At 35.4% G+C, this 25,899-nt stretch overlaps 1 protein-coding gene across 1 annotated transcript in view; it reads left to right on the top strand.

Moving 5' to 3' along the window:
• Nucleotides 1-23,831, top strand: part of SEMA3A (semaphorin 3A) — a 168,601-nt gene extending 144,770 nt beyond the window's left edge. Inside the window, exons 12-17 of the mRNA XM_052681030.1 lie at nt 647-738; nt 3,938-3,979; nt 9,229-9,386; nt 13,075-13,142; nt 18,600-18,742; nt 20,266-23,831. Coding sequence (XP_052536990.1) covers nt 647-738; nt 3,938-3,979; nt 9,229-9,386; nt 13,075-13,142; nt 18,600-18,742; nt 20,266-20,721 — 959 coding nt within the window. The 3' untranslated portion in view covers nt 20,722-23,831. The remainder of the gene's footprint in view (nt 1-646; nt 739-3,937; nt 3,980-9,228; nt 9,387-13,074; nt 13,143-18,599; nt 18,743-20,265) is intronic.
• Nucleotides 23,832-25,899: the final 2,068 nt, after the last annotated feature.

The raw sequence follows: 25,899 nt of genomic DNA, 5'->3' as shown, positions 1-25,899 counted from the left end.
CTGCTGCCACACCTATTTCTGAAATTGAAGATATAAGTTGCATTCCTTTTTATTCCTCAGTGAAGACTAGTATCTATGTCACAGAGAAATATAATTGCCTTGAGGAGCTTATGCATCTTAGGTACTTTGTTTGACACAGGATTGTACTTAGGAAATCTAACGTCTTCGTCTGTCTAACAACATTTGTCCAGATGTTTTTATATCCATACTAAGCCTTTTGACAGCATCTTCACATGCATTTTAAGAATGACAAACACACTTCAAAATGGACGATAAAATATTGCTGGGTGAAGGTAGTGCTTTTCCTTCCTCAATTAAAGGACTGAAACACCTCCTATTTTATACTGTCATTAATGTAGTATTTCAGTCCTGCCCATTTTGGGAGTGATAGAATACTGTTTGTCTTCTTGTTACTTTTGTTGAATTTTGATATTTAAAAAATTTCAATCAAATGCTCTATTGAAAATAAGTGTTTTTCCAGAGTATTTTAAATAGCAGTTGGCATTTGAAAACGAATGTGCAGTGGTGTGGCTTCACAATCTTTATATGTGAAATAGTTACATACAAGACATTCTGATTGCTCTGAAGTAGGAGTATGCTTCTTAAGCACCTGAAAATACCTTTTTTTTTTTTTCCCCTTTTCAAGATATTGGAACAGTTCTTAAAGTGGTTTCAATTCCTAAGGAGACTTGGCATGAATTAGAAGAAGTCTTGCTGGAAGAAATGACCGTCTTTCGGGTAAGTGCAGCTAAATTTCAAGTGTCAGGTTGTAGATTTCTCAGTGGACAGCTGCAAACTGAACTTGCAGTCTAGCCAAAGAATAACCTGACGTAACCCTCTAATTAGCTTGTCACTTACAAATGCAGATGCTAGTCAAAATAAACCTTGAAACTGTCAGTGCTAACTGAAGGTTAATGATAAAAAAAATGGTATTCTAGGCTCTTGTTTTGTGGTTGAAACACAAATTTGTATCTGTGAATGTTACCGACATTACATGCTGTAGATATATGTACAAGTTTGGCAATAATGCCTGTCTCTTTTCTTCCACAGAGATACACAATAGAAGAATTGTATGGATGCATAAAAACTCAATTTAGATAACCCACATAGCATAACTGTAGGAAAATGCCTCAGGAAAAACACTGATCTTCACCATTATCTTATGTTTAATAATCTCAGAAACAAAGTGTTCATATTTTCAAAGGCAATTGAGGGCCTTATTTTCAGAGTTTCACAGAAAACACCATAAACACTCCCTAATTGTTAACACTTCTTTGTGAAAATAAGTCTCTTCCAAGCTTTCTTGTCTGAGCTACTTAAAAAATATGGCATCATTCAGGCATTCCTGTAAGTTGAGGCCAAGTAAAGCTTTCAAACACTTTGCAGACAGATCCCAGGGATGTCTTGTGTTTTGTACTCAACAACAAATCATTTACATTCCCTACATCGTTCTTTTAGTCAGTGCTGTTTTATGTCACTTTTTAAAACGCCCCAGGCTCTAGTGGGCTGATACCTGGCCAGGAGCACCAAGTTGGTCTGACAAGCATGAAGATGACGTGTATGGTGGGTGAGCTCCACACTGTGTGGTGTCACTGCAGATGTTCTGTCAAGGGCCATATCCGAAGCAGCCACTATGTACTTATTATAATCAGTTGCCATCACTTTATCTTTGGCTTCTGAGCAGATACAACATACCAAAAAAGAGCATATTAATATGTATGTATTTTTTTTTCACCCATGATTTTCTCTTTCTCTTTCTGTCTATATATGTATATATACACATTGTATTGGCCTTTACTTCATAGAATCATAGAATCATGGAATCATAGAATCATAGAATGATAGAATGGCCTGGGTTGAAAAGGACCACAATGATCATCTACTTTCAACTCCCCTTCCATGGGCAGGGTCGCCAACCACCAGACCTGGCTGTCCAGAGCCACATCCAGCCTGGTCTTGAATGCATCCAGGGATGGGGCATCCACAACCTCCTTGGACAGCCTGTTCCAGAGCTTCACCTCCCTCTGTGTAAAAACCTTCTTCCTAATATCAAACCTAAATCTCCCTTGTCTCAGTTTAAAGCCATCGCCTCTTGTCCTATCACTATCCACCCTTGTAAACAGCCATTCCTCCTCCTGTTTATATGCTCCTTTCAAATAATGGAAGGCTAATGAGGTCTCCATGGAGCCTTCTTCTCCATGCTAAACAAGCCCAGTTCCCTCAACCTTTCTTCATAGGAGAGGTGCTCCATCCCTCTGATCATCTTAGTGGCCCTCCTTTGGACTTGTTCGAAGAGCTCCACATTCTTCATGTACTGGGGGCCCCAGGCCTGGACGCAGTACTCCAGATGGGGCCTCACAAGAGCCAAGTAGAGGGGGACGATCACCTTCCTCTTCCTGCTGGCCACTCTTCTTTTAATGCAGCTCAGGATATAGTTGGCCTTTCGGGCTGCAAGAGCACACTGAAGGCTCGTGTCCAGCTTGTACCAACCTTACACAAAGACCATTGTGTTGAGTCCTGAAAGGATGGGTATCTCTGTTTATAAGATTGGGTTTTCCTATTGAGGGCAATTTTTTTTTTTTTCTTCCTTCCTCCCTTCCTCTCTTCTTTCCTTCCTTCTTCCTTTCCATTCTTCCTTTCCCTCTTTCCCTCTTTTTATCTTTCTCTCTTTCTTTTCTAAATGCCAACTATGAACAGATAATGAGACAAGTAATTTGTGGCTCCCAGCTTTTTTGTTTCTTGTACATGTAAAAGTCATTACATTAATGCAAGGTAATTTGGCAATTGTTGATAATGTATGAGTCTCTTTCCTAAATCAAGTAGAAGTGCCAAGTTAAAGGAGATTAAAAAAATATAAAAGTGAAAGAAAGGAGATAAAAGGAATGAAAGTTTTATTTCAGACAGTCTTTACAGAAATGCTATGGATAATGGCAATGTCAGATTTGTTATTTTATTTTATGTATGTATTTATTGACTACATAAAAAGATTTTGGTGCTCTGATTTTCTTTAAAGCTCATTTTTATCATTTGGCATACATTTAAGCCTTAAAGAGATCATTAACATACTTTGGTGCAATAAACAGAATTTGTGTGCATAAGATATGTATCTTTCAATAGGGAATTTGCAATTGATTTTAAATACATTTTAACCAAATTTAAGTTTTCTGTAGTTGCAAAAGAGTCTATGTGTATCAAAAAGAATGTATTTAATTACTTACATTGCAATTTGTTGAATACAGTGCTTTTCATTTATAACTCCATCAAACCTAGCCTTCCGTTTCTGTTACATTGATAACAAATTCCTCTTTTAACCCATTTGCGCAATATTTCTCTGAACAGCTGAACAAACAAACCCATGAGTTCAATTTTCATACAAAAGTTACACTTAATTGATGCCTTCTAATGTAGGCTATATTAACCTTTTTGGAAAGGCAGGCCCACATGTTTAACATCCACCAACCCATATCAAATTCTCTCAGGATAAGCAAGTTAAAAGCTACACAAGTGTGAAAGCTTAGTGAGAATGTTATTAATTTACATAATGAAAAGCATGATATACCAATAGCAAATTTTTAGATGAAATAATATTCATTATTTTCATATTTTCTGAGACGTTCTTTAAATAAGTTTAAATTTTAAAAGCAGAATTTAATTTCAAAATGAGAAATAAGTAATCACTTTAAGAGTTTGTAGACTGTAAGAATCAGATGAAATGATACTTCTACAGTTGTAATTACAAAGATGTATGTGGACATGTATATTCTAATTCACTTATAAGTAGAAAATATACCACTACAAAAGACAACAAGAAACACTATTACTAAGAAGCACCACTACTTATTACAGCTTTTCTAAGTTAGGCAAATAGTGTTCTGGTAAAATTTATGTATTTAAATAACTCATTTTATACTTTAATTTTTTTTTTTCTTTCTCTTAGGAACCCACTGTTATTTCAGCAATGAAGATTTCCACAAAACAGGTACTGTATCCACAAACTTTAAATCACTTTTAAATATTTATTGGTCTCTGTCTTTTAGACAGTAACTTGGCAGTCAGTGGAGATGCACATTAGTTACAGTAGCAGCACCCCTTCCCTTTACATAAACAGCAATATTTCCTCAGAAGAATGTAACACATAAATCCAATAGGAAAAACCTAGCTTGTGTTGCCTATTGGTAAGGTGTAAACTAAACAAACTAACCTTCTGTCTGGAGGCTCTCAAGAAAAAATGGCACATTACTGAGTTTTCTTATTACTGAAAATCTTCTAAAAGAGTGGCTAAGCTTTGTACCTTGCTTCAAAGGGGCTAGTGTCTACTGTCTGCATTATTAGTTGCAAATTCAACCAACTCCAATGCTATAAATAAAGATTCAGGTCATGTGACAGGTCCCTGGCTCTGGATAGGCATGGAAGAAGTATTGGAAGAAAGTATCACCAGAAAAATAATCACCAGAGCCACTAGAAAAGAGGTTGAGGAATACGAATAAGCACAGGATAAGCAGTAGGATGCATAGCGTGCAAATAGAATGGCTTCCCTGTAAGGAGACACTAAGTAAATGAAGACTTTTCAGTCTGTAAAATGGTGCAGTCTACAAACAGGCAGAGACATGATGCAAAGGACTATATAATACAGTACGGCAAAATAATGAGATGCCTAGCTTCTGTTCTCCCCAGAGGCTAATTAGCTATATAAAATAAGCAAAAGAAGATACATATCAACAGAACATACTCTGCGGAACTGATCATAGCATGCAGTTTTGCAGATACTTCAGTGGCTGAAAAAAAGGATTAGAATAATGGATGAGAGAGTGTACCAGGCAGCACTGAGGATAACTATGCTGCTTCTACTTCAGGAAGCCCTTAAGATATTGTTTGTTGTAGACTAGGACACTCTAGTCTACTTAAGCTAGATGTATATCACTTCCATTCAAAACAAACAAGTAAACAAATGAAGAAAAATTCTGTATTAATCCACTACAACAATTTGTTCACACTCACTAATTTTACATTAATGTCATTGTCAGTATTAAAGAGATTTGGTAATACATGCTCAATTGGATGCTTTAATGGTTGTATGTATTCTAAATAAGATTTAATTATCTCATTTACCTGTCTTTCTACATTACTGAACAGAGCCCAGTATTCCGTTTGAAATGCTGCCTATTTGACTCAGAATATACTGTATATAGGAAAGTTGTCTGAATACATTCATGTATTTGACAGAAAACATTTTGTTTGGGGCCATTTTTCTAACATCATTTATCAACCAGAGCAACAAAAATGGCTGGACAAAAAGAAAAAAAAAAAATAAATAAAAAGTACTATTGAATACTGAAATATCTGAAAACAAACCTGTCAGGTTGTATATACACATACATATGTTCACTCCATACCGAAATGGTCTGCTTTGGATTATTTGTATAAGTACATTCCCTTCAAGCAGCCAATCATATCTGATAATATGACTTGCATTTTAGTGCAGTCGCTTCTTCAAAGCATCCTTAGTTATTCAGGAGAGATTATGATTTTTCCCAAGTCTTTTGAAAACAAATGTACACTACTAAAATTGCCTAAATCTGAAAAAGAGCGTAAAACACAGTTTAAACAGGCAAAGTTAAGCTCATGGAAAGTCAACCAGCCACGGGCTAAAAATGACAGCATGAAAAGCTTTTGGCACTGTCTCTATGTATCAGATAAGTATTTGGCAACATTTTCATTTTATATTTTTGATTTCAAAATACTGTAGTTTTATTATTCAAACACTTTACTCAATTTGTTTCAATTAGCAGGGTGTTTTTCTTATAAATGGCACAATAATTCTGTGCAGTGCAGAAAGCAGGAGTATAAGATGTAAAAAGTGGAACTAGCATGTCCTACTGAATACTTTCAAAAATATCACTTTATTTTCTTCACTAACAAATCATGAAGTTTCTTCTTATTTTTGAATATGTTACTATAGTAGATGTTCAAAGGTACCTCTTTTGCTGTCATGTCAAAATTATATATTACAAGAGACCTTCCTCCTAATAACCAAATCCTTCAAGTTCTTCAGGAGAATTTAGTTGAAGATTTAAATGATATAAAGCTCTAAGGCTTCCATGCCTCTGTAAGTAAGAATAAATTCTGATTCTTGAGAAAGAGTGACTTTCAGCAATTCAGTTGATATAGGCCTTCTCAGGTCTGCTGTCTTTAACTAACTAGAATTATATTTACATTTTTTCACTGAAGCTACATATTCCTTCTGAGTACATACTTCATGTAGCATTATTACTTAAATGACTTATGCAGTTACTAGTAGACACAGACTTTGAGAAGACAGCATCCTCTACAGCCTCTTCAATTACAGTTCTGTGAGTGCCAGGCCCCCAGCAAGACCCTGGTTGTACTTGGCCCTGTATCTGCCCAGGAGGACTCCGTAGTTTTTCGTTACGTTAAAAAAAACAACAACATGGCTGTAAGGAGCATATGAAAAGGGCCAGTTGATAATGTTTCTATCACTTAAACAAGTTCCTGAACTCCTCTGCATCAAATAGTTATATTTCAAGACATAGAACAAAATTCAGTGGGATTGGAGTGTCCTGTTCTCTAAAGTTTTTGTTTCTCTGTTTTTGTTTTTTCAAATTCTGCTTAAGTTCTTCGTTTTAAACATTCACATTTTTCATCTCTTACTAACTTTCGATTTGTTAACTGCAGACGGAGAATTCTCAGCTCCATCTTCCTTCTAACACTAGGGAAGAATACAGTGGGCAGCACAGTGGGGTGGAGAGATCACTGGATTGCTTAAAATATTAATCTCAAGTTTTCCGGAGCTCTGATATTTCTTCAAGGATTTTCAGAGGGCTATTTTCTTTTTAGCCTTTCTGTTTTTTGGCTTTGTTTTTTGTTTTTTGTTTTTTTTTTTCCTCTAGTTAGATCTGATAATCAACTGATTTATTAAATTAGAAACCTCTTGCTAGAGACTCCTTGCCCAAAAGGCAGTTTGTCTATATGGCAAAGTAAGGTCAGACCACTGATACAAATCATTCTATTGCAACTTTCCAAATTTTATACTGCCTGAATTTATATACTACTATGTCCAGAATAATGATCACCAGCTGGAATCTAAAACTGACAAGAAGAGCAAACAGGGCAGAAGCCTGCAGGCTGCACAACACCTATATAGGCTGTAGTCAGTGACTGAACTTCATGAACTTACGTACAAGAAATACATTCTTTAAGTAACTCTATTTTGGCTTATCTCTCTCTCTCTTTTTTTTTCCTTATACGTTTTTCTTCCTCAAATGTTCTAAAGACATTTATTAGAAATCGGGGAGGTATTTTGGCAAAATGAAATTAGTTACAGAGATATGTAGGAAACTATTACCACACTTCTTTATTTTCCCAAATACATTCTCCAGGTTCATTGGTTCATTTTTATATTGGCTGCAACACATGTTGCTACACACACACATGCACATGTATATATTAATGCGCAATTACATAGGACTCAGATCAATACCATCTGGACATTTAAGATGCTTAAGTGAAGCTTTAATTTGACCTATGCTGCCTTTATAATCAGTAAAGAGAAAAAGCATCCCTTGAGAAATATTTAGGTCACCTGAGATTTGAATTGCTGCTCTTTTTACTACAGAATGTACCCCTAAGCTGGGAACTTCATTAAGTAGCTTAAGTTAGGCAGAATCAGCCCATCATGTCCATTGCCTGTCATCTACTTGTCAACGATACAACTCTAGCTGGGGACTGTTATGTACACTGAAGGCTTTGTGAGGAGCTGTGTGGTCAGAGATTGTTGCCCAGAAGAATGTGGTTTTACAGCCCAGCTAAGGCACTGTAATAGATGGAAGCAATTGCTCAGACAGCTTAGTTTTCTATTTACCAGAGCATTTGTTTTCTTTTGGGTACTTTACTTGTCATATTTTCCTTTAGAAATTATTGAAGTTTGTATGAAGTCATGGGATGTTTGTGTTATAACTAATATGCCTGTAAAAACTGCCAAGCTGCTGTCTTTCAAAGAAACTAAAACAACACCTTTTTGGAGCACTTCTGTATTTTCTTTCTCCTGTTATCCAGTGCACATCCTTTTCAGCAGATAGTTAGCTTCAGCCACCTTCCATTTCAGGATTCTGTAGAAGTGATACCTCTGGGGCATCACATTGAAAAAGATGAAGAATTTTGATAAAATTTCTTGAAAGCCTATTTTTCACACCAACCTCATGTTTCTAAGATCGAAAAATGAGTTCAAATATCCAGTTTCACAGTGTGACTGCTCAGAGTGAGACCTCTAAAAAAATAAGTCATTTAATTTTTATAAATCTATTTATTTTATTTTCCCCTAGTTTACTATCTCAGAGTGAATTCTATTTGCTTACTACACTCATACTTGTTTTCTTTGCAAATTAGCCCTAAGCTGAAATATCTCTCTTCAGAATTTCACATAGGATCAGTAGTTCAAGTTTCCTCTTGTCTCTCTTGGGACCAACTTCCCTAATGGACCACCTGAATTTGAGATCAGAGAGGAAAATGACAAGTTATTCTATTATGATACCATAAAAGCTGTACTTGATTTTGTTTGCATCTCTTTTTTTCTTCACATTTCTTCTCCACTTTTGAACTCCATCTCCTGATCAACACTGTTTCTTATCCAAAATAAAGTATGCCTTCTTCCTTCATTAAATATATATTTCAATTGGAGTATATAATCTGCAGAAAAGACTATGAAATTTCAGAATTGTCAGGCATGCAAGTATGACAACTATTGCAAGCTTAAATATCTCCATATCTATCTGAAATCATTTCCTTTAGACCCACCCAAACCAATCCAAGTCATATATAAGAAACTGAAGTTAAAGCTGTTTTCCCTTTTATTTAAAGTCACAATTGTATTCTGCACTGTTTTATGTCAATGATTGTAGCATTGTGCCAATGTGGGGATCTGAATACAAAGACAAAAATGAAAAGAAGAATTTTTCTTTTCTCTTTTCTCAGAGAAACAACTGAGAACTTGCCAAAATGAAAGTTGTTCTTGTTTCATTTTTTACCCAGAAGACAATCTTATTCTCATTCATTTATTGTACATTAGGGTCATGATTCCATATTGCATTTCCAATGGCCCTAACATATTAATTTATAATACATATTTTAGGCTTTCCTAGCAAAACAAACAAAAAAAAAAAAAAACAAAGAAACAAAAAATTATTTTATTTTACTTTTTCACTTTTGTAACAGCAACAGCTCTACATTGGCTCAGCCACCGGAGTTTCACAGCTTCCTTTACACCGCTGTGATATCTATGGAAAAGCATGTGCTGAGTGCTGTCTTGCAAGAGACCCTTACTGCGCCTGGGATGGTTCATCTTGCTCACGTTACTTTCCCACTGCTAAAAGGTAGGGACAGTTTCCGATGCCTACATGGTTTACTATTTGTTTTTACTGATGATCTAAATGTGACCAGAGGGCTTTGGAGATTTTTCATGGGATGGTTAGCTGGAGCCCATTCTTTTCCAAAGAAAACATAATTGCGGAAGCTACAGTCAATATGAAGCTTTGATGAATTTAAAGGGAACACTGCTACTTCTTGGAGTGGATTTAAAAGCTATTGGAAACAAAACAAAACAGGGAAGAATAGTTTGTGAAATGGATTCATAATTTTTTATTTGGTAATAAGCAGGAACATGTAAAATTTCTTTTACTTTCATATGTACTGATGAGTGTCTAAATGCTCTCAGATCAGAACAACTGCTATTTTACGATCACTCTGCATTGGCATTGAAGGTTTTGCAATGCAGAGGTTAAGAGAAATTGCAGAAAATGCCATCAAAAATACCTTTTAAATAAGAATTTACAAGTCTTATTGCTTGATCTGAAAAATTAAAATCATATTTTCTTTTCTTCCCTTTGTGTATAAAATTCTTTTTCTTAAAGCATACAAATTAGTTACTGAACTGCTTTTAGATACTGAAGAAGAAATTAGGAATAACTGAAGTGATAAATGCTTTCAAATAAGAATGGCCATTGCTGTAACATTAAGATTCTTGTGATAGATTGGCTAAAATGTATGTAAATGTGTTAACATTGAAGCAAATAGGCTAAGTGACTTACATTTATGAAGAAACAAGGAGCATAGGGATTTATATGCAAAAGGACTCTTTATCTTAAAATTAAGGTTTATAAATACTTGATTGGGAATTTCAGGACTCCAAATTCCACGTTTGGATTGGTTGTTTTAGGCAGTGGTGGTAGGGAGTGGGAAGTAGCATTTGTTTCAGGTTTTCAGATGGTGGGCTTAAGGTTTCAATTTAGTGAAACTATATTTCACTACAATGCATCCTAAACAACTACTGATGACAAAAGAAAAAGCTGCTTATGTGATGAATATCAGGTTTGTTTGTTTTTTTTCTCAACAGGAAGGGTTAATCTGAGTTTTTCTGATATTCATTAAAATTGAAAAGGAGAAACCAATCTTATGCCAAAAGCGGAACAGTCAAGTTTTCTCAGCTGCAGGGATTTCTAATTTCTGATTTGTTGTAGGAGGACAGCAGTAGTAGTAGAGAAAGGAGGAGAGAGACAAGAAGATTTTCAAGGGGAGTCTGAGAGATCAAATTGATTTGAAAGTTTGGAGGACAGAATTCAGTGTGGTTTAGTACTGCCTTTCAGTTGAGAGAGATGTTAGTAAGGAATCTCTTCTCTGTTACCTCCCAGCCAGTTCTATCCCTTAACCTCATGCTTCCTTCACATACCTTATCACCTGTCCTTCTTCCTAGCCTGTCTCAAAACTCACAAATCATATCATCCTGTTGTTCATTTTCTTACACTGAAAAAAAGAAAATAGAGCTCTTCATCTTTGCTTATCCCTTTCTCCAATATTATCATTATCAGTCTGAGCTCATGTTTACCATCAGAGGTAAGGGGACAGGGACCTCTTCATACTGGGATTAAGGGGCAGTGTCACTGCCCAAACCAGCTGTAGGAAAACCTTGTGGTGAAGTTACAATTCCTGAAGTCACTGCAAAAGCAAAGTTTTTGGAGGCTGGGGTTCTGACACTGCCTTCAGAAGGAGCCACTGTCCCTTGCAACTTTCTGTGTTGGTAGGGGAGAGGATCTGCTGTTTATCAGGTACTTCTTAAACCCACTGCCTCAATCCAGTTTAGAATGTATCTGTGACATTGCAGGAAACAGATTAAGTATCAGCATTTTCCAAATAATGGACGTCTAATTTCAGGCTCCTGAAATATTGGGAAAACGGAGTCCTCAAGCATTTGCACAGATGCTTTGCTAACAGTGCTTCTTATTCTTCCCTTTATTTAAAAAAAGAAGCTTTTATGAGCCATGATTTTACTTTACTTTTATTTGTATATTTAAGAAGTCTAAATGGCAATTCACAGCTCCTGTGGTACGACCACTTAACTCTGCCTCATGCAGAGGTGTTCTGGTTCATATTTCATAAATCATGTTGATACAGTGGTGACATATGTGACATTTTCCTGAGATTCTAACTAAACATCACATCCAAATTCCATTGACAGTGATATGAGTCTGTCCGCAGATATTTTTTTTTCCTACAAATAGTGTGCTATAACTGTGCTGCCTTTCCAATTTAAGGATGGAATGAAAAAAAAGCTTGTACAGCTCCTTATGTCTTGGGGATATTTTTATTCTTGAGTAATGACTAAGAAAAAGACAATATCTGAAATTAGCATCAGTGCATTTTTTGAATCATATTTCAAACAAAAGTTTCCTTTTTACTGAAGTGTCCTAAGATGCCTTGTTTTACTAGAAACGTTCTTTGTAGTATTTACCCAGAACGATATCAGGAATGAACATTCTGCATTTTTCTAAAACTGTTGCCACACTTCTTATAAATAATTTCAGCTTTAACATTTCAATAGTTTTCAGTAGAAGAAAAGAAATGATCTAAAATCTTTCGGCCAGGAGGAGTCAGCTGTGCAGTTGATGGTGCCGCTGTGAAAGCCCTCAGTACGAATTGCTGCTGAGCTCCTAGAGCCTGGGGAGGGAATAGAAGAGAGATGGTCTCTGTGCTGCACAACAGTGGCTTTTTAAAAATGTGGGCTGTTGTCACAAGGGAGTGACCAACAGTGCTTTTTACAAGGCTACTTGACTTTTGCATATCCGTTGCTGGATGCCATAATCTGAAATCACAGCATTGTTCAGCAGCTTAATCCTCTTTGTTCTCCTCTAATTTTGCAAGCCCTCAGGCTTTCTCTGATTCCCAGACTAAAGAGATTGCACTTGAAACGCATCTTTGTTTTCCTTATTCTTCTTTCCTTTTCAAGAACTCTTTTCTGTGGCTCAGCTGAATTTTGTGTAACAGCTATTTAAATAAAAATAAGAGCAGACAAAGAGAGAGCAACTAATGCAAAATTAAATCGTATTTAAAAGCTTTTCCTGTGAATTACAAAATTTTAAGCGCAGATGAGTTTATTTGCAGAACGAGCAAATGGAAATCAAGTGGGAGAAACACTTAAACATCATTTTTAATTCTTCCCGTGAAAGTGTTTTATTCAGTTTATATTAAAGACAATGCCATTTGCAACACATACTGAAAAGGATGTATCAGCAGTGTTTTGGTGAGGTGTGTGGTGGCTGAGATGTTTTACTTAATTTAGTTTAAACTCTGTAGCAAATACTACAATTTGACATTCTAAATAATACCACAATATTTGAAGTATTCTGTGTTTGCAGAAAAGCTAACAGATTCTTCATGCTTTCAGAGCATGCTCGAGCTGTACTGTTTATGCTTTGATACCTTAGCAGTCCCTGTATCTGTGAGTCATCATGAATTTTTCTCTGATAAACACCACTAACAAAGTTAAAATAAACTTCCTAGGCTCCATACAAAAGGCATGTATTTACCAGTTGCTGAATACTTTTAGTATAAAGACCAATGCTGCAAACTATGATAATGAATAGAGTATAGTAAGAATATGATTTCCTTCATACTGTTGTTTAGATGCATTTGTGACTCATGTTACTGTACATACATTCCATTTGTTGGCAAAAGTGAATGCTGACTATTGGGAAGGTTGCTAACAGTTTTCAAATTCAATATTTGCAGACGTACTAGGCGACAAGACATCCGAAACGGGGATCCCCTCACTCACTGCTCAGATCTGCAGCATCATGGTGAGTTATGGGTATGGCTTACAAACTTAGCATGAGGAGAGTAGGAAGTGCATGAATGGTTTGTTGGTGAAATTGTCTTGAACTTTTAGTACAGATGAATATAGAGAGATACATTGTTATCTTATTTACTGCCATTGCAGTGGCCTGAAGCAGAAAATAAAGACTATTTTTGTTTTTCCTCAGTTAACCAATTCAATAATTTTATTTTCTCTGCTTTGTGTGTTACAACATCACAATCTTGGGCTAGGTGTATTATGTCAGAAAAAAAAAAAACAAAACACATTGCCTTTAGAACATCAAGAACTGTGAGAATGTTACTTCATATCATTTGAATGTGATGAAAACCAAGCACAAATATTAACCACCTTTGCTAAATATGAAATGAACTTTATTGTAGGTGCCACACAAACAACCCTTATTATCAGGATGCTCATTGCAATAGGCCTGCCCTTTGTGCCTTCAGTATGAGTTTTCTTTGTTATCTTTTGCTGGTCATTTAATTTTCACATAATATATAGCCCATATCTTCCCTTCTTGAATATCTTTCTGATAAACTTTGCTTGGTTACCAAAATTGCCAAAATCTTCAAAAGTTGTTGACTAAGAAAATGAAAAATATCCATTTTGTCTTATGTGTAGAGAATACTTGGGCAACACTTCCCTCTGCTGGAAAAAAACGATAACTCATCTTTCTGTTATTTCTGTAGTAATAACCAATCAATCCACTGACAGAATTCTGGGACAAGTAAAACAGAGGCTGAATCTGGAGATATCTCAGAACCCTGATGTTCTTCAAGTCCTTTTAACAGCAACAATGATTAATAGCCTGTATTTGTACTTTTGTGTCAGCTAGAGAGTCACGGAATCACAGAATGAAGAGGGTTGGAAGGGACCTCAAGGATCATGAATCTCCAACCCCCCTGCCACAGGCAGGGCCGCCAACCTCCACATTTAATACTAGACCAGGCTGCCCAGGGCTCCCCATCCAATCTGCCATTGAACATCTCCATGGACAGGGCATCCACAACCTCTCTGTGCAGCCTGTTCTAGCACCTCACCACTCTGTAAAGAACTTCCCCCTGACATCCAACCTAGACCTTCCCTCCCTCAATTTAAAACTATTTCCCCTTGTCCTGCCATTATCTAACATTTCAAAGAGTTGAATCCCCTCTGTTTGTAGGCTCCCTTTAGGTACTGAAAGGCTGCATTGAGGTAGTATAATGCACTACCAATATGCTTCATTAATATTTTTCTTTATATTTTTCTTCATATTTTTCTTTATATTTTTCTTATATTTTTCTTTATATTTCTTTAATCATTTGCAAAGCATAGCTAAACTTAATGTAGCTTTTCTTTTTACTTCATAAAACTCAGGCCAAGCTACTCACGGAGAAGAGCTTGGAATAGTGCATGAATGGACTGTGATCATTATGCAATTTTAAAACTCATGAATGCACAACTAATTTCATTTGGCTTTGTCAGTGCAGACCAGTAGAAAGCTCAGTAGAAATTTTTCAGTTGTGTGAGTCTAGATATAAGTTCACAGTGGGGGTGAGACAATATCGCTATTGATGGTGAGATGTCATTTTCAGTTCCCTGAAATGAAATTGCACCAGGCACTACATGTGGATTTTATTTGTCGAAGCAGCATGTCTTAGACATTGCCTTCACCTTTTTCCTGTCTCCATCATAAAAACTACTCACGATAAAGTAGACTATCAAAAGTCCGGAGTTTTTTTTTCTTTAATGTTCTCTTTCTTTTGCTACCTGTGTGTTATATAACCTTAAGTCTGTTCCTTATTGTTAGGCATAAAAAAAAAAAAAAAAAAAAAAAAGAATTTCAAAGCATTTTGCTTTTTTTTTTTTTTTTTTTCCCTTCCCTTAGTAAACATATTTGTCTGATCTCTTCTGTCCAAAGTAAAGAGAGTCATCTGGGAAATTCTTAATGACAAAAATCATGACAACTCAGGGTTAAGAAAATCTATTCTATGCTACAGCTGACCACAAGGAGATTTAATGCAGCCTTGTTAAAATAGGCAAAGCAATGAAGTATGAGATATCACTTGAATATTGTACTTAGTAGTAAAATAAAGATGGACTGATAGAAAAAAACAGTAAAAAATAAACCTGAGGAATTACAGTTCCGAGTCCTAAACTTGAAGGATTTATTATCAAAATACTTAATACAATGAATGCTTTAGATTATTATAGAATTAAAATTTCTCTATATTATTTCTAAGTTTTATATCTATACATTTTTTTCCTATATTTATTTGGCATTTTCCTATGGAAATGTGCACCATGCATTTTGCAGAGAGCTACATGCCCCATAAACTCACTTTGCCAACATATACTGCCTTTTTTTCTTGGCTATGACTAGTATTTTACTGGACAATGCATGTAGAATTGGATTTTCTATAGCCAAGAACCAACTCCAGCTTCTTTACACATTCTTCTGCAGTAACTGTCAGTCTTTTTCCTATGCAAACCTACAGAAATAAGAAAAAAGAACAATCTCTTAATGTTTATCTTACTTACAAATACATTGCAGTAATTTACCTAGGCTTCAGTCTGAAACAGTAATGCTTTTAATAGTGCTTAGTTTGCTCTGTCAATTGTCCTTTTGTGCAAATGCATAGTAAATACAATAGTACAGGATGAGTACACAGCAACAACAGAGGAAGCTGAGGATCCTTATCTGCACAGGTGTTTGTGCTTGAATTTAAAAGCTTGATTCCTTTGTTCTAGCCAAGGAACAAATTAATTTCAGTCATGCAGTAGTAATACTATCAATAATTTATGAAGTTTGTTATTGTTGTCATTGGTTATGTTTTTTGTTTTTTTTTTTTTTTTTTTTTTTTGAACACTTTGTAAATGGAGAGGAATCTTAGATGAGTTATCCCAGAGGGAGCTCAAGGAATCACGTTCAATTTCTTTATACAGTCAGGTGCATTTATCTGCAAAGTAATCTTGGTAAACTTAGCCTTTCATACTTCTCTTGTTATGTCAGAAATTATGTATTTATCAGGGTAGTAAACTGATATTACTGTTGGGTTCATTGGGGAGCTACAGCTCTCAAACAGGATTTTGGGTTGAACTTTATAACCAACTTTGTGACTTCTATAGTTCTAAAGTTTTCCAATTCTTCCTGCTGCTCTTTCAAACCTCTCAGACTTTCAATTTACTTCCTACTCTCTTTATCTTCTTCCAGACTCCCAAAGCTGTTCTCTGATCCTGTGATTATGCCCTTTTTCTGTTTTACTTTCTTACACTCCACGTGTTCAATGTTACATGAACTCTATAATCATTTCTGGACCTACCTTCTACTCCCTTAAATCATAGAATTGGAATTTGAAGGATATCTTAAATCCTTCTTGCCTCATTGCATGACTGTTACTTATACTACATTTTCTAGAATTGCAAATAAATTTAAAGGGGCCTACTGCCAACTTCCATGGCTGGAATGCAGTGAACCTGATCCACAAAGAATTTTCGAGTGTTCAGAGCACTCATCTTCAAGCTAAGTTCCACAAAAGCTATGACTAGCTTCTTAGATACTAAAGATATTCTAGGTATCTATTTTTTTTCCTGAAGAAACACATTTATGTACTTAAAGTTACACTATTGCTCATCTACATTAGGATCCTTACCAAAGAAAGGACCCTAGGCTAAGTAAATTTCTATTGGCTGTCCAGTGTGCTTCAGCCCTGCGTGTGCTGTCTTGCAGATCCCAGTTTAGATAACAAGTTGCTTCTTGTTGTCTGTTTGAGGACTCTTTGTTTCCTTCTTACCCATGTGAATTCTGTTCCTAAATCAGAGAACCTAACTTGAATCAAAAGAGGCACGACACCTAGATCATGCTCTCGAATCTATACCCATGAGTTCATACTTAATAATTTCCATTTGCAATCTTTATCCTATGACTACTGGTTACATCAGTTAATCTCTTAATATTTTTCCCACTTCCTCTATTCTGCTGGCACGAATTTGCTCATGCTTCATCTCAGATCTTTCCACTGTACATTCAGCCATGGTCCCTTCCAGCTGTCTTGCCCTTTCCTTGCTGCTTTTCTTTCTAATTCATTTTCCACTGCTTGCCATCTTCCTGGTTTGAGGCTGCTCGGACATTCTTAAAAGGCGTACGATTTCTGAGAAATGTCAGTAAAATATTGCTTCAGTTGCTTGTTTATTCTACCTCATTTACTTGCTGGAAAGGTTCAAATCCAACAAGGGAAGTAAAGCTAACTCATCCCCTATTTGTTTAGTGTGTGTAGGCCATTTGTTGTTTTCTTACTGAGAACTGGATAAGCACCAGTTAGTTTTCTGTCCCCCATCCCTCCTCCTATCCTCTATCCAGGCTGCAAGTCATAATGGAAAGACATGTAATTACTGTGTCAACATAAACCAGGAGCAAGATTTTATTTTTACCTTACAGCCCATGTTTGCTAAACATGACCAGTATGATAAAAGCACAGTGAAAGCAAACACACCTTGACAGTGGACTTTTTTTGAGAAGATTTTAATTAAACATCATTTTCCTGTTAAATTGCATCAAAGGAAGTTGCTTGAAGATTTCCAGTACTGCAGATCAAAAATGAGAAATTCAAATAATGACAAAGAAAGACAGAGACAGAAACCCCTTAAGATCAACATAGTGTAAAATAGTTTACCGACTCCTTCCTCCCTATTTACTCTGTAGGATAATTGTACTGTTGCCATTGAAGTTCATAACAGCTTTTTAAAGAGCTAGGTGGAGAGCTGAAATACGATGCCTTACAGTCTCTGCGGTATTGGAGAAGAATCAAATATCATATAAGTCCTATAGCTATGTGATATTTCCAGCAAGTTGATGAATATCTTGAAACATTGTTACAAAAGGAAGTAATTTGTTTAACTCTCTTTTTCCCCTCCCATCACGTCTGGTTTATTAACCTCATTACATTTCCATAAATTAAATCAGCATGAGAGGAAATGATTAATTGAAAATTGTTTCCTCAAAAACATTATTCCTGGTCATTAACAACTTCAGCAATCTGTAGTGCCTTATAATCTAAACACATTATAGTACTTTTAAATAGTCTAATGTTTTATTACTTTTCTCTAAAATATTACAATTGTAGAGCCCAGGAGATATCATTATGGGCATTCTGCAACTACACCCTGAGTTTTCTCACTGCTTAGAATTGGCTATTAAAAAAATCTTACCGTGTCCTAGATATCTTCCTTGATGAATAACACACACACAAACCAACTACCAGAGACTGTTACACAGATAATGATAACGATGGAGATTTTCCAACAGTGTGCTGATATGAGAAAGTTTGTCTTTTAATTATTTTTTTTTTTTAATAATGAAAACCTTAAGGGAGCCCAATTTGTAAACGAATTTGTTTTATAATTAAGACTTCTTTTCTCTTCCTTGGTCATTCCAATTTATTTGTTTATTTTTCCTTTACAGATAACCCAAGTGGTCAGACCCTGGAGGAAAAGATTATTTATGGAGTAGAGAATAGCAGCACTTTTCTTGAGTGTAGTCCAAAATCTCAACGTGCCATAGTCTACTGGCAATTCCAGAAGCAAAATGATGACCACAAAGTTGAGGTATAGCAGAAAAAATTAAGAGATGTAACTAGTTTTTACATGAAAACATACTTGAATCTCAGCTGTTCCCAGAATAATTCCTATCTATATTTCAATTTAAGAAGTTTTTCTGGAATCTTTTAAAGTCTCCAAGGAGATTTACAGGCTCAGATTAGAAAACGTTCATACACTATCCCTGGTCACACTCCCTGAAAAACACAGTTTTTCATTCAAATATTTCAGATTTACTCACGTTTCCTTTCACAGATGGTCCACGCTAACATGCCATGTTGAATTTAAATATTGCAAAGACCTGAAAACCAATTCTGGAAGAAAAAACAAACAAACACACCACTGTAACTACTAATTATTCTGTTTGACTTTGTGAAAGGTAGTTTAACAGGAGCATTCTCTGTGCATTACTTGCTCTGAAACTGAACTACAGGTAATACACAGTCAGAAAGAGGAATTGGGAATTGTAGCCAACTCAAGGGTATGAAAACTTGTACACCTTTTTCATCAAAAGCAATATTCATAGAGGCAAAAATACGGACTTTCTCTGCTTGCATTACACAAAGCTGATAATTTATTTTCCTCCTATTCTTGTCACCAGCATTCTTACATTATTACTCACCCAGGTTCCCAAGTCGTCTTAGTGTCAAGCTAGGTCACACATGTCTTAAGAGAGTAATCTACTCTGGTATGAAGAGAAATCAAGTTAGGAAACAAAAGCTCGTGTGTTAAATTACAGTTTTTGGAAATATACACAGACTACACTCATTTTTAAAACATCTACTAGCTTCATAGTTAAATAAAAAGATTTATATACTTTTGCTTAATACTCTATTTGCATGAATAGAAAATCATCTAGAATTTATTTTTTGTGGAGACAGCAGCTAATAGGTTTCACGCCTTTTCTATTTACAACTCTACATGGATTCATAAAAAGAGGTTATATTCCTAGAAGTTAATTCATTCAGAAATATACAATATTTTGGAAAGCAGCTTGTTGAATATTCAACATTTGGGATTTAATCCTTACTGTTCCTATGTAAATTCTCCACTTATCCAGAATCCCTTTCCATTAATAAGTGCTTCTGTTGTGAGGAACAATAAAATAAGAGGTGACCTTTCCTACATATATATATGTGCTCAAGTAAAATATAATGATAAATGTGGCCTATATAATTAAATCAAAGGAATCCATGTTGGATCTGCTGATTATGGGTTTGCATTTTCTCTAATCTAACTAACAGCTCCATCTAACAGAAATGCTATTGAAATTTACTGAATAGCAACTGGGACAAATGAGTGAATTCTTCATACTCTATGCTTTTTTTTCTCCAACAAATGAATAGTTTGTTCAGGGTATTGGATCCTTCTACAACTACAGACTAAAATGGTTTTTATTCTTGTGCTTTTCGGTGTTTTTTAGCCAAATTTTAAAAGCTGAAAGGAACAACACTTAGAAACTAGTATGATTAGAGGATAACTTTGGAGATATGAAGTATAACTGTTGAAATTGACATATTTTTCTGATACAGATAAAAGTGGATGATCGAATGATCCGAACAGAACAGGGCCTATTGCTACGAAGTCTTCAACGGAGAGACTCTGGTATTTATTTTTGTCATGCTGTGGAGCACGGCTTCATGCAAACTTTGCTCAAAGTGACCTTGGAAGTAATTGATACTGACCATTTGGAAGAGCTGCTCCATAAGGAAGAAGATGGTGATGCCTCCAAGACGAAGGATGCTACCAATAGCATGACTCCCAGTCAAAAGATCTGGTATAGAGACTTCATGCAGTTAATCAATCACCCTAATCTCAACACAATGGATGAATTCTGTGAGCAGGTTTGGAAAAGAGACCGCAAGCAGCGCCGGCAAAGGCCTGCCAATGCGCAGGTGAACACGAATAAGTGGAAGCACCTACAAGAAAATAAAAAAGGTAGGAACAGGAGGACCCATGAATTTGAGAGGGCACCACGGAGTGTCTGAGCTACATTACCTCTAGGAACCTCATCTGAGTAGAAACTTGTATAGACAGATAACTGGAAAAAAAATGCAATATACATGAACTTTTTCATGGCATTAAGTGGATGTTTACAAGAGTTGAAAGCTCAAACAATTTCCACCAGGTTTAAATAAAATATATTTCTAACTTTCCTAGTAAGTCCTTCGTCTCCGCTCTGATTCTAAGACCAGATGGACCAGAGTTTCAAGGATGAACTCTCAGCCGGACATAGCTTACTGCTCAAAAAGTTCTACAAGAGTTCAGCAGGCAGGTTTTGCTTTCTCTGTGGCCTGAGATATAAATGAAATGTTGTATTTCATGCTGTCATCTTAAAGAAAAACAAAACCCACTTTTCATCATCAGCACCATCATTCCTAGACTATGTATAAAACTGCATGAACTCAACAAGCTGATGAATGTCTAAACACATGATTGGACACAAGGATTTGTTCTTGTTTTGTCTACCAGTTCTCCTGTTTATGAGTACTAAAAGAGGAAAAACAATGCTGAATGAGATTGTGGAAATCTGAACAACATAAGCCATTCATCATCTGGAAGAACAAAAACTGTGGAGTACACTGGCCTACTACTGATGACTTCTTTCAGCTTTGATCTAAAGATGTATTTTATTAAAACTATAATTTAAATATACCATGAAAAATATGCAGCAAACATTAGCTCTTTTCTAAAATAGATTAGCTTCTTTGTCTTAGAAATATTGTACTTCCTAATTATTACTATAGAGGAAAAAACAAAAAAAGACAACTTCCAATTATGAGCTACTTTACTCTTTTGTTTGGAAAACTTTCCAGGGGAACTGGTCACGATGCAGTTAATCTCCTCCCTACTATTCTAGTAATCTTTATGACATGTAACTTCAAAGCAATTTAAGAACTAAGCTATTTTAACATAAAAGTCACTGTGTAGCATGGAAGTCTTCTACATTCTTTTCTACAAGTATGGTATTTGAATTGACTCAATTTGTGTAATACCTTGCTGTAGACTGAACCAATGAAGAGGAGAGCATTGATTTTCAGTTGTATATTTTTTTAAATAAAAAAAAGAAAAGGTAAATAGCATTAAAATACCCTTTACTAATTACATACTTGCTTTCTTGATTAGTAAATATTTGTGAATGCTAATATTTAAATGATGTGGCTAATAGACTGTCATATATCCTTGAACAAACTTTACATTCAGTTTAAAGTGTATGGTTCCCAATTCAGTGATAGAAAATGCGTCCACACTACTGATTCCCACTGTTTCATTATTTCTGTAGGCCAGATCACCCAAAGCAAAGAACTAGACCAAATGCATCCAAATGCTCTAGGCCATAACCTCAAAGCCAGCTCTCTGTTTTAAAATTTAAGGGACTGTTTTACCTGGGAGTGATGTCTGCCACAGCAGTAAATTGGTGCAGTTCAGCTTAAAACTATTTTATAGTAATGGATAATTTGGTCTTGCACTTCTGTCTTATTCTGTATACAGAAGAGAAACAGGGTAAAACAGACAATGCACTTGCACCATAAGTGTAAGTTTAGGGATACAAGTAGTGGATTTATTCACCTCAGCACAGATGTGCCTTTGGTCTCCAGTTCTATGTTGTCCAGTTCTTGTGAGGTCATCTTCCTCCAGCCTCCCATATTTTATATTGATAGAGTCAGTAAATTGTATGATTTCAAGTAATGTCATTGTGGGAAAGTTACTAGAACAAAGTCCTTAGTTTGCTAAAGTAGCTTTTATATAAAGTGTATGTATTGATGACTGATCTGTTTTGCTGTTATTCACTCCAGATTATTTAATTTATCAATCACAACACTACTAGCCTTATCATAAACAGTATAACACAACTGCTGTGAAAGCAGCTCTCACAATATGTCCCAGTCCCTTTGCCTCTCACTAATTAAAGTATCCTTCTGATTAGTGAAAACTTAGCTTCTTGCTTTCATAACAATCTGGTTTTAAGGAAAGACCTAATCACTTCAGTCTCCTTTGAATCTTTTGCAGGTGATGAATTTGAAAGCTTTTTAGCATTTAATTCTTTAGGAAAAAAAAAAATAAAAATCATTGAATTCAGCAAGACGAGACTGTGAGGCCATGGAAAGTGTTTGGGAATTTAGTTTTGAAGCAACTTTAAATCTCTCCTACATTTACTTTGACTGCAATATAATTTATTTTCACTCCTGTGAACAATAGTATGGTGTCAAATTCCCTTGTTTTTGTGATGTGCTGAATAGGGATAGCTTAAAACATAGGTTCAACTACATTCTTTCCTGTATAGAAGTATTAATTTTCAGCTCAGCCTACGATTAATTTGTGAGCATTGTTGTCAACTAAAATACTTATTTGTAATCACTCTTTAGCCGTTTGTGTAGGGCTATTGTCTACCATTGAGCCTTTAGAATACTCATCGTTACAAAAGGAAACAGTTTTAAAATTAGCTTCAAGAGAATTCAGTGGAAAAAATGAAGGTTGATTTCAACAGAGCATAAAGACTTAATCCTTAATGATATTGTGATCTGTTTTTCTGAACTGTACTCATTTTTATAGCAACTTACTATCAAAAGATATCAAATCCTTACCAATCTCTCCCACCACTCCTTAAGAAAAAAAAAAAAGCAGATTAAGTTAAGCCTGGATTCTTAGATATGTCTTTCTGTATAGAAAAAACAACAAAAACAAGAAAAACAAGAAAAACAACATGTCACTAACGGGAACAAAATTGCAAAAGCTCCGATGCATTTACTATGACCTGGCAATTTAATTGGATAATAGATATCATCAGATGTCTTACTAACCTCAGTCCACTACTCATTGATGTGAGTAGTTATCTTGTTTATGTCTTTGTATTCACTCATATAAATAAGAAGGCAGATAATTAAACCAGCAGTGGAAATCGTTGATTTCCCTGTTCATATTATGATCAAATTAAAACAACATTTAATACTGATGTGAAATGAACTTTTTTTCCAAAGATCATAGGCCTTAATAAATTCATGGATAGAAATATATCGTGCAGCTTCATTAAAGCTCATACCCCCATTTCTGTCATTATTTTTTAATGCATCATAAGGATTGAAAATAAAGGTAAAAATCAGTGTTTCTGTAAATCACCAGTAAAACCCTTTAAACATTACAGAGTTAAAAAAAAAAAGTAAGAAGTTGTGTTTACGTGGGAGAGAAATAAAGCATTTCATTCATAACCATAAAACTTGAGGGTTTTTTTTCCAAGATATATTTTGGAATGGAACATCAAATCTGATTTGTCTACACTTTGCACTTGCATGGTCACTGAAGACAGGAATTTGTTCAATGACTCCTAAAAACTATATGATTAAATTTAATTATAACAGCAAACTGAGAAAGCGTGCATCTTTGCAGAACAGAACTAAATCTTCATGCCCACTAAAATCACATTGTAAAAATAAATTAAATTAAATGCATGTGAATGCGCATTTACTGATCCTTTTTATGTATTATTTAGTGAATATCAATGGTATGTGTTTAATAGTTCGGTTTTTGCTACCTACACATTAGCCAAAAGAGGTGTAAATATTTTTGACTAGATAAGGAGGTACAGTGTAAAGTACTGTTATCTAGAGGTACTCCATTTCAGTGTGTTCAGCATAATACTAAAATGCAAGATTTTGCCACACAGCTGATAAGGTGGTTTATTTGCTATATCAGTGCCAAAATGATGTGCTTATTCTTTAAGCACATTCCTCACTGCATAGTAAATAATTCTGCTTCAGTATCTATCACTTCAATTCAGATGGGAACTAGAAAACTGGAGAGAAAAAAAAATGTAATTAAACTGCTGCTGTAAATTATTTCTTTTAGCATGTATTCAGTTGTTAAATAAACATTTCTTCCAAATATTTGAAGTTCACTGTCTTGACTGTTTACACAGAAATGTGCCCTGTAACCTTCATGAGCATGTGGAGTGCACTGTTGCCAATATAATGCTATCAGTGTATATAAGTTCTGTTTAGTAGGCCAGAAAGGCCACTATTTTTATTAATGGTGTTTATTGTTTATTTTTGAGGAGTACAAAGTAGTAATGTTTAAAATGAAAACTTCAAAGTTATTTTCAGCTTAGCTTTTGACACAATCTCATGGACTTGTGCAGTTAAAGTTGCATATGTCCACACCACTTTACTCTGCCCATGAACAAAACTATCTGCCTGGCTGTGCCACTCTAATGAATTAGAATGGCTATGCTACTTCCATTTGGAAGCTAGCTTTCATAGATACCAAGTAGAATAAATCAATTTCTGTCTGTTATCCGCATACCCTTGTATTAGGCAAATTTAGAAGCTGTTTAAAAAGACTTGTTTATTGCAGAGGAGTTGGACTTTAAAAGTCCCTTCCAACTCTTGATTCTATGGTTCTCTGATTCTGAGAACATACCAAATCAGTGGTTTGAGGCAGCAAGTTTTAGCATGCGATATAGAGACTGATGTCAAGCTGAAAGCTAAAATGAAAGAATCTTCAACAAAATATGAGGAAAGTCATACTCCACACTACACTATGCTGCTACAGGACGTACAGTCTGTGAACTGGAGCCTGGCATTTTCAGGTGAATAGGCTCATCCTTGACCATCTGCAGTTATTTCTCTTCCAAATGCAGATATCTTTCTGAAATAACCAATCAGTAATAACAGTACTTCTCTGTTATAGTTTTGTTGACCCTATTTAGCTGACATAGAAAAAGCAGAAAAAAGTACAAAAATATACACCTAAACTATTCCTAATAATTAATGTGCACAAAATCATGACCTTTCTTCTTTGAGCAAAGACGACCTCATGAGAAATAAAAGTTATGCCTTCACACAATGTGCAAGCTTGCCATGTCTACTAATACGCTAACATACCACTGAGCTGCACCTGAGGCACACTGAACTGGTTTTGAAGCATGAGTCTTGCTTTGGTTAAAGATCCAATGCTTTTTTAGGCCACTGCATCTTACAGAATTGTGTAGATTAAATCTGACTGTCTGTCCTGTAAGCAGAACTCATCGTTATGTTCCTCAGAATGAGGTGTTCCTGGAGCCTGCAATACTTTTATGCTTCATGCAGATATATTGTACTCACAGCAGCAAGAGTTTCAAAACCATCTTTTTTCATGAGTGTGTTAGAATGAATTATGAGTGTTTATGCAGA

Source organism: Tympanuchus pallidicinctus, unplaced genomic scaffold (genome assembly GCF_026119805.1).
Source record: "Tympanuchus pallidicinctus isolate F22 unplaced genomic scaffold, pur_lepc_1.0 scaffold19, whole genome shotgun sequence".
Lineage (NCBI taxonomy): Eukaryota > Metazoa > Chordata > Aves > Galliformes > Phasianidae > Tympanuchus > Tympanuchus pallidicinctus.
Note: the sequence above shows the minus strand (reverse complement) of the source record. Positions and strands in the feature narration are given on the sequence as shown.